The sequence below is a fragment of the Tursiops truncatus genome, chromosome 20 (genome assembly GCF_011762595.2).
Source record: "Tursiops truncatus isolate mTurTru1 chromosome 20, mTurTru1.mat.Y, whole genome shotgun sequence".
Lineage (NCBI taxonomy): Eukaryota > Metazoa > Chordata > Mammalia > Artiodactyla > Delphinidae > Tursiops > Tursiops truncatus.
Window position 1 is genome coordinate 10,750,324 of NC_047053.1, and position 14,180 is coordinate 10,764,503.

The 14,180-nt window shown below is 38.7% G+C and overlaps 1 protein-coding gene across 5 annotated transcripts in view; it reads right to left on the minus strand.

Moving 5' to 3' along the window:
- KIAA0753 (KIAA0753 ortholog) overlaps positions 1–14,180 on the minus strand; it is a 67,707-nt gene that overhangs the window by 33,800 nt on the left and 19,727 nt on the right. For all 5 annotated transcript variants that reach the window (XR_002174731.3, XR_002174730.3, XM_019926826.3 and 2 more), the window contains exons 7-10: positions 13,852–14,062; positions 4,067–4,302; positions 2,628–2,794; positions 414–533 (exon numbers count right to left, since the gene is read on the minus strand). Coding sequence is in view for 3 of the 5 variants with exons in the window: in XM_019926826.3 (XP_019782385.2) it covers positions 414–533; positions 2,628–2,794; positions 4,067–4,302; positions 13,852–14,062 (734 nt within the window). In the remaining 2 variants the exon portion in view is untranslated. The remainder of the gene's footprint in view (positions 1–413; positions 534–2,627; positions 2,795–4,066; positions 4,303–13,851; positions 14,063–14,180) is intronic.

The window sequence follows — 14,180 nt, forward strand, 5'->3', positions numbered from 1 at the left end:
TGCAGAGGTGTCCTGTCCCCGTTCTGAACTCTCTCAGCTCTTAACTCTTCAGTTCTCAGGGGACATACGATGTTCTATCTTAAATTATAGTCAGTGATATGTCCTCTCTACTAAGCAGCGCCTGGGATTCTGTCCTTTTTGCCCCCCTTTTTAAAAGTCTCCAGAGAGCTCACAACTGTACCATATACAAAACAAGCAATTGGTAGACAACTGACACATACATAATTTTTGAATGAATTAGACAAGGAATAAAAAAGGGGTTCACTGTCTGAGCTGCATAATTTGACAGAAAAGTTTAGTGATTTCCATTTTAAATAGCCAAATTTATACATGGGAAAGAGAAGAGTTCACTTTACAATCCTCGTGAAAGGGGGCCTTTACTTTTCAAAGACTTGACGAACGCCAGGACAAACCTCACTGCTTCGTGCTCAACAGCACCTCTCAACTGACTTTCCCCTTGAGTATCTTCTTTCTGGAGAGACTGTTCTTTTGCGGCATCTTTGGGGCTAGATTTCACCTTTAGCCAGGCAGCACTGCAAAAAAATGGAAAACTATGCCTTTGTAATCATTCACTCCACATCCAATGACTCGTAAAAGGTGCCAGCTCAGAGAAGACAAGAGCGTTAAATTAATGGTGATCTACAGGATGGGGCTCTGAATTGGAAACTGAATGTAAAGCAGAGTGAGATCCTCCAGGGTTCAGGCTCAGTGTCAAAGGAGAGAAGTCCTCCTTTGCTTCATGGAAGCAATCACTATTGTAAATGAAAAAGCAACTGTCCATTACAGAATAATGGGTGAACCTCAACAGAACCCTGTTTTAATATATAGCTTTGGGTCACTGATTACATTCCACGTTACATAGCAACGTTGTGCCTTTATGAGGCCTAATACAGCACTTTGAGCCCGTAAGCCTTATGCCCTCCCCTCCCCCACCGACCACACATACACTCTAGAAGGCAGTCCACTGTATATTTGGTTTGCAATATAAACTCCAACCAACTGCTGTTTTTATGAGCTTACAACTGAATTCACATCTCTATACTAACACGTATATAAAAATACAGATTTTTTTTTTTTTTTTTTTTTGCCACGTTGGGTGGCATGCGAGATCCTAGTTCCCCAACCAGGGATCGAACCCATGCCCCCTGCAGTGGAAGCACGGAGTCCTAACCACTGGACTGCCAGGGAATTCCCCAAAAACAAAGAATTTAGAGCAGAGAAACAAAAGCAAAAAAGCACATGCACTGTGAAATCAGAAGACCTGATTTTAGTCCCAGCTCTGCTATATAAGCAAGACATTAGATTCGCTGGACACTGTTTCTTCAGCTTTAAAGTGAGAGTCGAGGAATAAGCATAACTATCCGTTCACAGTCATTCAGAGTCTTCGGGGACTCCATCCCACCAGGCTTCTCACCGTGTCTCCTGCCCGCCTCTTAAAAGCTGAACCCTTCAAGTCACCTATCTTCTCACTTGTTCTCCTCCCCCCATTACTACTTTTGGCTGCCTTCCTTTTACTGTCCTACCTCCTGGCCCTTTCCATTGTGCTTTTGAGCACATTGTGTATACTGTCCCACAGTATACACGCTCCCCTTCACTTTTAAATTTTTTTTTCTATATATATATTCTATAAATTTATTTATTTATTTTTGGCTGCATTGGGTCTTCGTTGCTACGCACGGGCTTGCTCTAGTTGTGGCAAGTGGGGGCTACTCTTCATTGTAGTGCGCAGGCTTCTTGTTGAGGTGGCTTCTCTTGTTGCGGAGCACGGGCTCTAGGCGTGCGGGCTTCAGTAGTTGTGGCACATGGGCTCAGTAGTTGTGGCTCGCGGGCTCTAGAGTGCAGGCTTCAGTAGTTGTGGCACATAGGCTTAGTTGTTCCGCGGCATGTGGGATCTTCCCTGACCAGGGCTCGAACCCGTGTCCCCTGCATTGGCAGGCGGATTCTTAACCACTGCGCCACCAGGGAAGTCCTCCCCTTCACTTTTAACCAATTCCCCAAAGACTACTTCCACCTAACTGGACTCTGCAGCCCCTGAAGGACAATGCCTTCTCCCCAGCTCCGTGGAATGGCGGGTCCTCATTCTCCATGTGCTATGAGTGAGGGTGACAAGGCAGTAACGTCAGCATTATCCTAACTGTCCCCTGCGGTCAGGACAGTGCCTATGAGATTTGCATGGTTTTATAATTCATATTGTCTTGACTTGGAATAGGAATTATTTTTAAATATTCATTCATTCAGCAAAGATTTACTAGATGTCTACTAAGATTTACTACATCAGGCACTGTACATTCAGATATAAGGAAGGCACAGTTCCTGGCCTCAAGTAACTAGGATCCACTGGGTGAAGAGACAAGTGAAGGGCAGCCCATGATCCTCCATACGGTGAACATGTCCACAGGGTATTGGGGTGACCCGTGGGAGTTACTCTACCCATAGCCAGGTAGGAAAGAGGAACCAATAGGCTTCTAGCAAAAAATGTCTCATGTATCTATTACTCATCCAAATAAGCTTTTCTCCTTAATGGGAACTAAGGATGCTGCTTTATTTGCTCTAAGGAGTAGGTCGCCTTTGATCTGTGGAGGAAAATAAAGTCAAATACCCAAATGGTTCCGTGAATTTTTACATACCATTTAGGAGATGCCAGTGGGGATGTGGGGTTTGGAGGTATCCAAGGAGCCTTATGGTCCTTCACAGGCTGCTGGTTCATTTTTAACCTGGAGGAGACTGTTGTCCGTTGCAACCTGCTTTTGCTGTAAGATTGGGGTGGTCTACTTTTTTCAGCTTTGTGGAGTCCCTGCAAGAGATAACTATGAATTATAAAGCCAAACGGATATCAAAGAAACTGGCTGTAACCTCTGGCTTACTGAAGCTTCAAATGGCCCTATGATGTTCATACACCCATTCAGCAAAAACCTAAGTGGAAAGCACTGTAGCAGAAATTTGGGGAGGGTACAAATTACACTGAAACAACTTTGGTTGTGGGGAGAGGGGTGGAGGCATAAAACTGGAATCCCTGGCTTGGCCGTCTTTATATATATATATATATATATATATATATATATATATATATATATATATTATTTTTTTAAAAATAATTTTTCCTAACTAAACAAAAGAGGTAAATTGTAAAACATTCTTGGTTAAAACGCATCTCTGAGTCTTAGGCTTCCCATCTGTAAAATGGGAGCTAATGTGTTCACGAATTTCTAGAAGATTAAAAGGGCTAATGGAGGAGGAGCACGATGGTGGAGGCAGAAAGGCACACGCCATCTAAACAGAATGGCTACTGTAAAACACTGTAGAGGATGAGGCTGCCTCGGAGGAGAGCACCAGGCTGAATTTACACAGGCTGAATCCTGATTTCCCAATGACCCCCCTTAAGAGTTTGTTTGAAAAGGAATAAAGACGATCTTAATCCATGATCTCTCAGTAACAGGTGATAATTGCCAATATCCTTTTTCTGGGATCACCTGACAATATGCAGGTTTGCTACATAAGCCTCTGGACAACCCATCAGACGGAAGTAACTACATTAAGGGTATTTAGACTAGGAGGTGGTCTTGTGGCCAGTTCTCCACTGGTAGGGCCTTAAGTTAACTTTTAGATAGAAGCTTAAAATATAATGTACTTTCAAGCCAGCTGGCTCCCAAAGCCATATTAGAAAGTACTCACCCTAAGATGCCTTTCAATATCAAATATTTATCGATATTTATCTTTAGCAGGAAATCTTAATCCCCTCAAATTTCACACTTCCAAATCAGAAGCAGAAAAAACCTGAATTTTAAAATAGCCTACCCAGTGAAGACCTTGGTGTCAAAACAGTTAGGCTCTAATTAAACCAGGACAAGAAAGAATGCCCTGCCCTTAGTAACAGTATTAAAACTTGTTTTTTGTTAAAAGATAAAAATGACCTGGAGCTAAGCTTAGTTTAGATAGTTGGACTCAAGGGCTCTGGCATTCAAAGGCTTGAGAACTCAAATCCTAGCTCCACCTCTTACCAGCCTGTGTGACCTTGGACAATGTCAGATTAATACAAATGGGCCAGAAGAAAGGAGTGATTTCATACTTGCTGGAGTCTTGCCGGTGCCACAGTGTCTTTCTTCCTAAAGGGTGGCACATTCTCAGTCACAAGCTTCTTTTTCCCTGCTCTTGTTTTTGCCAGGGCTAATGCCTCTTCTTTGAAGTTCGCATTTTGGTCTACAACAGATGGAGCTTCTTCCGGAAGGATATCCGCATCTAATACATCAAGCTCGTTTTCCAACCTCTGGGTCACTGGAAGCTCTATATCAGGTTGATACTTATCTACATGGAGATTTCAGAAGGACAAATTGAGGGAAATGCTGTTCAAATCAAGTGAGAGTGATTATCTAGAGACAGATAAGCTCACAATAATACCCTGTTAAAAACTGAGGTGTTTTGCTGTCCAAGTTGCTCCTAATCCTATGACTCCTACTGCAGTTCTACAAGCAGAAACCTAAGTGCCATGGCTGACTCCCTGAATCTCACCTCCCACATTTACTTATTCACCCGGTCCCTCAGATCCCAGTTCTTAAATATGTCTTGTCCTTCCTTCCCTTCTGCCACTACCCAAGGTCAGGCTTGCAATATCCTGTGACTGTAACAATAGCATCTTCTAACTGACCCCTGCTTCATCTTCAATCACACCTTCTCCTGGCTACCATAATTATTTTTTTCAATGTAAATATTTAAATATCACTTCTCAAAACCTTCAATGGCTCCTAAGTTGATAGAGAATAAAGTCTGAACTCCATACATGACATACAACCTGCAGTGGAAAAGAAAGTAAAACTGTCTTTATTTGAAGATGAGATATTTCCTACATAGAAAAAAAATCCAAGAGAATCTACAGATAAGCAATTACAACTAAGAACAGAGTTCAGCAAGGTTTCTGGATAAAAGAAGAAAAATATACAAAAGTCAATATCATTCCCACACATCAAAATAACTAATTAGAGAAAACATAAAAGAAAAAATACGCCATTAACATTAGCAACTAAACTGTAAGGCACTAAGGAAGAAATCTAATGAAAGGTGTACAAGACTTTTACAGAAAATATTCAAAGGTATTGTAAAGGACATGAAAGAAAATTTGGATTAACTGTATTCATGAATGAAAAAATACTGTAAAGCTGTCAATTCTCCTCAAAGTGATCTACAATTTCAAATGCAAGTTCAATTAAAATCCCAACAGATTTTTCTGGGGATCTAAACAGGTTAATGCTAAAATTCTTATGAAGTGTAAAATCCCAAGATAGCCCAAATAATTCTGAAGAACAAAAAAGTGGGGAATAGGGCAGGGGTGGGAGTCTTATTTTCCCAGAGATCAAGTGTTCGTGATAAAGCTGTAATAATGAAGGCAGTGTGGGAGCGATACAGGAAGAGGCAGAAACCAATGAAACAGGATGGATATGACAAAGGCAGTATGACAAATCAGTGAATATGAACTGGATTGTTCAATAAATAGTGCTGAAATTATTAGTATCCACAGGTAACAAAATAAAAATTTAACTGTTCAGCGTGAGGATCCTTGCCTCAAACTGAACGCTTATATTATAAATGGAACAAAGCCCTAAATGTGAAAGGAAAACTTTAAAGATTTTAGAAGAAAATATAGGAGAAAATGATTATGACATCAGGGCAGAAAAGGCTTTCTTAAAGTCAAATAATGTTAACATATTTAAACTTAATTACATGAAACTACAACTTCCTTTTGACAAAAAGACACCATAAAGTCACAGACAAGCCAGAGTCTGGAAGTACATCTCTGTAATGCATATAACTAATATAAGCTTAATATACAGAATATGTAAAGAACGCCTATGAATCTGTAGGAAAAACCAACAATCCAACAGAGAAACAGGCAAAGGATAGAAAACGGCAATTGAGAGAGAAAATCTGAACCGTCAATAAAAACATGAAAAGATGATCATCACTAATCAGAAAAACTGAAATTAAGACAATGAGGTACCATTTCACACCCATCGGATTAGGGGGGAATTTTTAGTGTGACAATACCACGTATAAACAAGGATGTAGAAAAACAAGTGCTCTCACAAGCTACTAGTGCAGGAGTAAACTGGCACAGCTACTTGAAGCCTCACCCACACTGTCACCCAGCAGTTTCACTCCTGGGCACAGACTCAGCCTAGAGGAACCCTCACGCTTACACAGGAAGACATGAACACAGATATTCACTTCATCAGTGTTTGTAACAGCAAAAAAGTGGAAACGACCCAAATGTCCATCAATAAGAACTGAGAATAAACTATGGTATATTCATACAAGGGAAACCTATCCAGTGGTTGAATTAATAAATTAGAATTCATGTATAAATATGAACAAGTCTTACAAACGTAAGTGGAGGGGAAAGCAAACTGTAAATGTTGCATTTGTAAGATATCACTGACATGAAACGCATAGCATATGAAACAATACTTTATAGTGTTTATGGATAGAGACATAAGCAGTACAAGTATAAAAACAGGGCAGGTCCATATTATAATAACAAGAGTAACCTCTGGTGAGGGAGGGAGGGAGGGGTATAGAATGGGGAGAGAAATATAAAAGGCACTTCAGCTGTAGCTGTCATATTTTATTTCCAAAAAAAATTCTGAAGCGAATAAAACAAAAATGTTAAAGTTTGTTAAATTTGGCTAGTAGATATACAGGTATTTATTATTTTCATTCTTTTTCTATATATTTTAAATATTTCATAATAAAAGGAAAACTACATTTAGACTACTTTAACTACTTTAAGAGTAGTCTAAACTACATTTAGACTACTTTAATCCGGCCAAAGGCCAGATTCTCCTTGCACCACTTTTTTAATCTGGTACTTTTCAAGGTCATGGAAGTTATGCTGCAAGGATACATAAATTGGAAGGAAAGAATGCTTAGACTAAATCCTCAGTCTAAAACTTATTAATCCCCAAGTTTACATATAGCAAGGCAACTCTGACCTCTAGGTCCTGATGCCTTTTCAGTTCTGACTTGCATAAATCAACTGCAAATGTAGTACAAGTTCCAGGGGCAGCTGAGTTTGAGGACATTGCTGGTGATGGGGAGGGAACCAGCATCCTTACATCTGACAAGTTATACTAATGTAATCAACCACTGCAAGAACATTTCAGAAGCCGCTAAAGAAACACGCCAGCCAACAATTATATAAATCACAAGATCAAGTCAGGCTCACACATATATCCCAACTGAAAAGACGGGGTTTTCCACCCAAGTGGCTCCCTATGACTTTTGGGGGGGGCGTTGGGAAGAAGGGACCTTAGGAACTCAGAATGGAGGTATTAGGTAGAGTGAGATCTAAAACAGAAACAGAAACTGCAACCTTCTGAAATCCAGATTATAAAGACCAAAAAAATACCAATAAAATAAATAAGGGGGCTACCATATCCTTCCCCATGAGCAACTGTATTAAATTTGCAAAGTAGCTAACCATAATACCTCAATTTGTAATGATGATAACGACAGTGATTTTATGACCTGCCCTGACATCTGCACACATTTTCAGTATCTAACATAATTCGCATTCATATTTGAGGCTCACCATGACACACAGAGCAGGTGGGGCAATGATTACTACGGTTTTTCAGATGAGGAAGTAACAGTTAAGTGCTTTACTCAAGGTCACAAGGTCAGCAAGCAGCAGAGTCACATCTTCTGACTCTCTCAGTCCAGGGCAAGGCCCATTCATTCTGCCCTGTCAGGAACTACGGAGCTGTTCCACATAAAACACATTTTCCAGATAACTGAAGCTCTCTTATTTCTTGATGAATTATCTAATTTGCTACTTACAACAACTAAGTCAGTTACATCGGATAAGGACCACAGGCGTACCTGAGACATCTTGCAGGTTCGGTTCCAGACCACCAAAATAGAGCAAATATCACAATAAAGCAAGCCACACAAATGTTTTGGTTTCCCAGTGCATATAAAAGTTATGTTTACACTATGTAGTATGTAGTCGATTAAGTGTGCAATAGCCTTATGTCTTTAAAAAATGTATATACCTTAATTAAAAAATACTGTATCACTAAAAAATGCTAACCATCACCTGACAAGGCAGGGTTGCCACAAACCTTCAATTTGTAAAATCACAGTATCTGTGAAGCACAATAAAGTGAAGCACAAAAAAATAAGGTATGCCTGTATTATCCCCACTCACAGATGAAAAAATGAAGGTTCAGAGAGATTAAGTCATCAACCCAGGATCACAAACTGGCGGAGCTGGGACTAGAGTGAGGTCTTTCTGGTCCCCGTTTTTCACACTGTGGTCTGTCTTCCTGCTTTCCCACATTGGTGCCTACAGTGAGTTTTATATTAGCAGGTTTCCCAACTTCTCTCTCTGAATCTGGTCCTCATCTTTCACAACTCAGTTATGGGCGCCTCTCATCTTTTAACTCATTTAGGGAACATATCTCTGTGTGCAGGCCTGGAAAGTTCACCACATTCCCTCCAGAGTATCATAAAGGAGCACCCAGATCTCAGGTTACTGTGATTTGCAGCTCAGAGGCCTTTTCTTGTTCTATTTCACTTCTTCACAGTCACTCATTTAAATGCCTAACTATGTGTCGGCCTTGGGGCTACCACAGAGGATACAGCGGCAAATACACATCACACCTGTCCTGAGGGAAAGGCTGGCAAAGGCAGCCTTCTGGTTAGAAAGAAGGTGCCATACTAGTTCTACCTGTCTACCAATGAAGGGAACAGAATACCACATTACAGTGAGTAAATATCTAATAGTAACTGAGTAAGTTAGGTTTTGTTACATTCATGATAGAGGCAGTGCATTAAGCTACAGATTTCCACAGAATTAGTTTAGACTGAGACATAAATGAAAACCAGACTGATATATAACTTTCAAATCAGTAGAGGAAACAAAATGAAACAAGAACTTGATTAACATAATAAATTACAACAAAGAAAAAAAAAGTGGCAAGTGGAAAACAAAAAATAAGGTAGAAAGAAGTTCAAAGGTGCTATTAATCTCAGTAAATGTAAGTAGGTTAAATATAGAACTCTACAACAGGGTTAAAAACACCAACAATAAACTATTTACAAGAGACATTCTTAAAATAAAACAGCGAAGAAAAACTGAACATAAAGGGATGGAAAATGTTATTCTAGGTAAATGTCAAACAAGTTAGGTAGATGAAACAATATTAATATCAAACAAAACAGAATCCAAAGCGAATGACGTTAAAAAGGCAAAGAGAGATATTTAATAATAACATACAAAATCCACAGAAAAAAGATTTATCAGGGCTTCCCTGGTGGCGCAGTGGTTGCGAGTCCGCCTGCCGATGCAGGGGACACGGGTTCGTGCCCCGGTCCGGGAAGATCCCACATGCCGCGGAGCGGCTGGGCCCGTGAGCCATGGCCGCTGAGCCTGCACGTCCGGAGCCTGTGCTCCGCAACGGGAGAGGCCACAACAGTGAGAGGCCCGCGTATCTCTCTCTCTCTCTCTCTCTCTCTCTCTCTCTCTCTCACACACACACACACACACACACACACACACACACACACACACACACACACACACACACACACACACACACACACACACACACACACACACACACACACACACACACACGATTTATCAGTAAGGAACGCTTATGCATCTAACAGCACAACTTCAAAATGTACAAAACAAAAATGAATAGAAATACAAAGAGAAATTTTAAAAGTCTCAAGAGACTTTAACATACCTTTATATCAGTCATCTACAGATCAAGTAAATAAAACCAGAAAACCATAGAAGAAAAAGAAATAAAAGGAATAAAGACTGGAAAGGAGGAAATAAACCAATGGTTATATTCATAGATGACATGACTATATACATTGCAAAACACAAATAATCTGCCCATAAATTATTAGAAATAAATTAGGTTATCAAGGTTCCTAGATATAAGATCAACACACAAAATTGACCATATGTCTGTATATCCACAATATTCAGTAAAAATCAACTTTTTAAAAAGATATCATTTACTGAAAGCATTGAGAGCACTGAAAATAGCAATACCAAGGAATAATTCTAAATAAAGATGAACAAATGCACACACACATTATAAGTTACTGAGAGTATTTAAAGACAACCTAAATGAATGGAGGGATATATACCCTGCTGGTGGATTGGGAAATATAATATTGTAAAGATAACAATTCCTCACCAAAATTCCAATAGGTTGTTTGTTGTTGGAGGGGGAGGGGATGAAAATTAACAAATTCTGATCCTAACATTTCTATGGAAATACCAAGGGTCAAGATTTGCCAAGACATTCTGGAAGAACAGGTGACAAAAGCTGTTCTACCAGATATCGAGACTTAGAATAGTTAAGTAAGATAGTGTACACTAGCATAAGAACCAACAAATAAACCAGTGGAAGAGAAAAGAGGACCCAGAAACTGACCCACACGTATGTGGACACAACTTATGACAAAAGTGACACTGTATGCCACTGTGGGGAAAGAATAATATTTTCAACAAAGAGTGCTAGCTCAACTACATATCCACCTGGAAGAAAGTGAACCTTTTTTAGGAAACAACACAGGAAAATAGTTTCTTAATTTTGGCATAAGGAAAAGCTTCTTAAACAGGATCCAGAAACAAACCAAAAAACAAACAACCACCACCAAAAAGAACCTATACAGAAAAGATTGCTACATTGGAATACAGTGAAATTAAGAATTCTGTCCATCAAAACACACCTCGGCAACATTTAAAAGCAAGCTACATCTTATTTCTATGAGGATATTTACAACACAGGTAACTGAGAAAGGGTCCTATGTAGAATACTCCTACAAAGAACTCCTACAAATCAATAAAGAAAAGGAGAGAGAGAGAGAAAGGAAAAAAGGGAATAGAAAATGAGAGAGAGGGAGAGAGAGAGGGAGGGAGGACTGGTCAAGAGACTTGAACTGGCACTTCACAAAAGAAGACATGTAAATGGCCAATAAATATATGAAGAAGTACTCACCATTAAACATCCAGAAAACGTAACTAAAACCACAATGACAGCCTTACACATCAACCAGGTCGCCAAAATTTTAAAAACTAATAACAAGGGCTGGCAAGGATGTGTAGCAACTGTTCTCATACACGGTTGGTTGGAATATAAAAGGATAAAACTACTTTGAAAAAACTCTTTATTACAGTTGAACCAATACATACCCTGATGACCTAACAATTATACTCCTGGGAATAAACCCAACAGAAACACAGGCACACATGTACCAAGAGACATATATAAAAACGATCACAGTAGTTTCCCTTATAATCACCCCAAACTGGAAAAAACCCAATGATTAAAACAACAGAAGAGATAAATGGCCATATATTCGTACAATGGAATACAGCCATGAACATAAACAAATCACAGCTACACAAACAGAACAGATGAATCTCACAAAGTGTTAAGTGGACGAAGCCAGTCACAAGAAAATACCAATTGTGTGATTCTATTTTTTATAAAGTTCCAAATCAGGCAAAACCAAAGTACAGCATTAAAAATCACAGTGATAGTTAATAGAGGGGAAGAAGCTGGGGAAGGAGGTTGGAAGAGGAGAGTCTAGGGGGATTTCTTAGTGCTTGTGATGTTCCATTTCTTGACTTGGGTGGTGGTCATACACAAATGTTTGTTTTCTGATAACTGAGTTGTAAATTTATAGTGCACTTTTCTATCTGTACATTCCACTTCAATTAACAGAAGGAAAACTAGTTTACTGGATTCATCCACACTCTGATATAAATGGCATATTAAAAAGTTCAATATTAAAATCTTAAAACTATTTTAAAATACTATCAATGTATATATGTCAGTTTAAGAAGGAAAAAAAAAGAGGAAAAGAAAATCTCTTAGCAAAACAGGAACAGAAGAAAATTTCCTTAACTTTCATATGCCGATTTGCCAAAAATCAATAGTCAGCATCACATATGAAAAAGCATTCCCTTTAAACTGGTAAGGGGGGGGGCACGCACAGGGAGTTGATGTCCACCATTACAGCTATTATTCAATATTACCCGAATTAAAATCCATTCAATAAAGCAGAAAGAGGAAAAAAGAGAGGTATAAAAATTGCAAAGAAAGAGGCAAAACTTAAGTGAGCTCATCTATCTGGAAAAATACATAAAAGTTAACAAAACCTCATATTTCATCAAATCTGAAGTATCAAGTATAAGACATATCATTATTTTATGTACCAATACGAAATTTTAAAATATCGTCAAGTAATTGTAAGATATCATCAATTTAAGAATGCATCCCAATTTCAGAAATGTTCAAATGTAAACCTTAGAACCAATGAAATACAGTACCATAACAAATTAAAGATTTCAGCAAGGTGTCCGATAAAAGAGCAATGTACAAATCCAACAGCTCTCCTATAAGTAGCAATAACCAATTTCAAAATGAATTTTAAAAACAGATCCCATTCACAATAGCAATAAAAACTGGAAATCAACCTAACAAGAAATTTAGGAATTCCTATATTTTCCTACGTCAGGGATTATCATATGCAGAAAGTTATAAAATTCCACTGAAGGGATGGAAAAGGGGCATGAATAAATTGATAGATCATATTGTAAAGATGTCATTCCTCTCCTAATTAATTTATGAACTCAATGTAATACCAATCGAACTCCCAACAGCACTTTTCATGGAACTTGACAAGCTCATTCTAAATTCCTCTGAAGATAAGCAATCACCATCAGCAAAATTTTGAAAAGCACAACAACAAAGAGGAAAGAACTACCTCTTAAAATATTAAAATATGTAGGAAAGAATGATGATTTTGCCTACAAAATTAAAAATTTCTGGGAATTCCCTGGCAGTCCAGTTAGGTTAGGACTTGGTGCTTTCACTGCCAGGGTCCCGGGTCAAGCCCTGGTCAGAGAAGTAAGATCCCGCAAGCCTCGTGGCACGGCTGAAAAAAGTAAATAAAATAAATAATAAAAATAAAATCTTCTGTGCCAGAAAAGATATCATAAACAAAATTCAAAAGTAAGTGTCTAAGAGAAAATATTTACAATACATGTAAACCAGAAAAGGATTAAGATCCAAAATATATAAAGAACTTCTATATACCCATAAGCAAAAGACAGAACCCAGCAGGGAGATGGCAAAGGATATGAACAGATAAATCACAGAAGAGGAAATAAACAAGGCTAAGGAACACATGAAAGAAAAACCTTCCTGACTAGGAATCAGGGAAACACAATATAAAACAGTAAGGTACCATTTTCCACCAAGAGACTGGAAATTTTTTATATTTCATTATATAAAGTACTTGGCAAGGATATGGGGAAATACATACTGATGGTCACTGCTAAACAAAACATAATTGCATGCCCATTTTCAAGGGCAAGCTGGCAGTATCTGTTTAAATGTGCACACCACGTAAGCTTGCAACTCTGCTTATTGGAATAACGAGAATTTATTACCTACGTAAAAAAAGATCATATGTATCAACCAAACGTGTGTTTGTGTAGATATGTATATGTCTATCGTTAAAATGTAAATAAAGAAACTTAAAAAAAAAAAGCAGGGTTCTAACTTTCAGCTCTGCAGGGATTTACTTTGGTTAGCCCAAATGCTATGGTGCAGGAAAAGGGAATTTTACTTTCTCCACCCTCCTCTAAGGAAAAATACTCCGGCCTCCAGCCTAAGGAAGCATTTTGGCTGCTATTCCTTTATCCTAGTTCAAGTGCACCTACTGTGGACTAGGCTTTAAATCCTGACCCAGGGGAGCAACTGTTACAGTCCAGACAATTTCAAAGAATAAAGTATCTTGTAATAAACACTTTAGGACACATACCAGCAAGAAGCTTCTTTGCCACTGAAGGTCCTCTTGTTTCCTGTGGAAATACCTCCTTTGCTACAAAGGGCCTCCTCTCACTCTTTGGTGATGTACTTCGCCATCTCTCTAAGGCCCTTTGGCTACCAATAGGAAATCTGCTCTGAATTTCACTGAAACATTTCTTTGCCTTTTTTGGTGACAGTGTCTTTTCCAGGAGGGATTCCAAAGCCTGCCATGAAACAGTTAATCATTCTCTTAGTTTATCTCACAAAAGTCTGACTTCTCAATTATAAAACTGAAAATGGGAACTCCAGAGAAACTCATTATTAAATGGCTATCTCTAATTG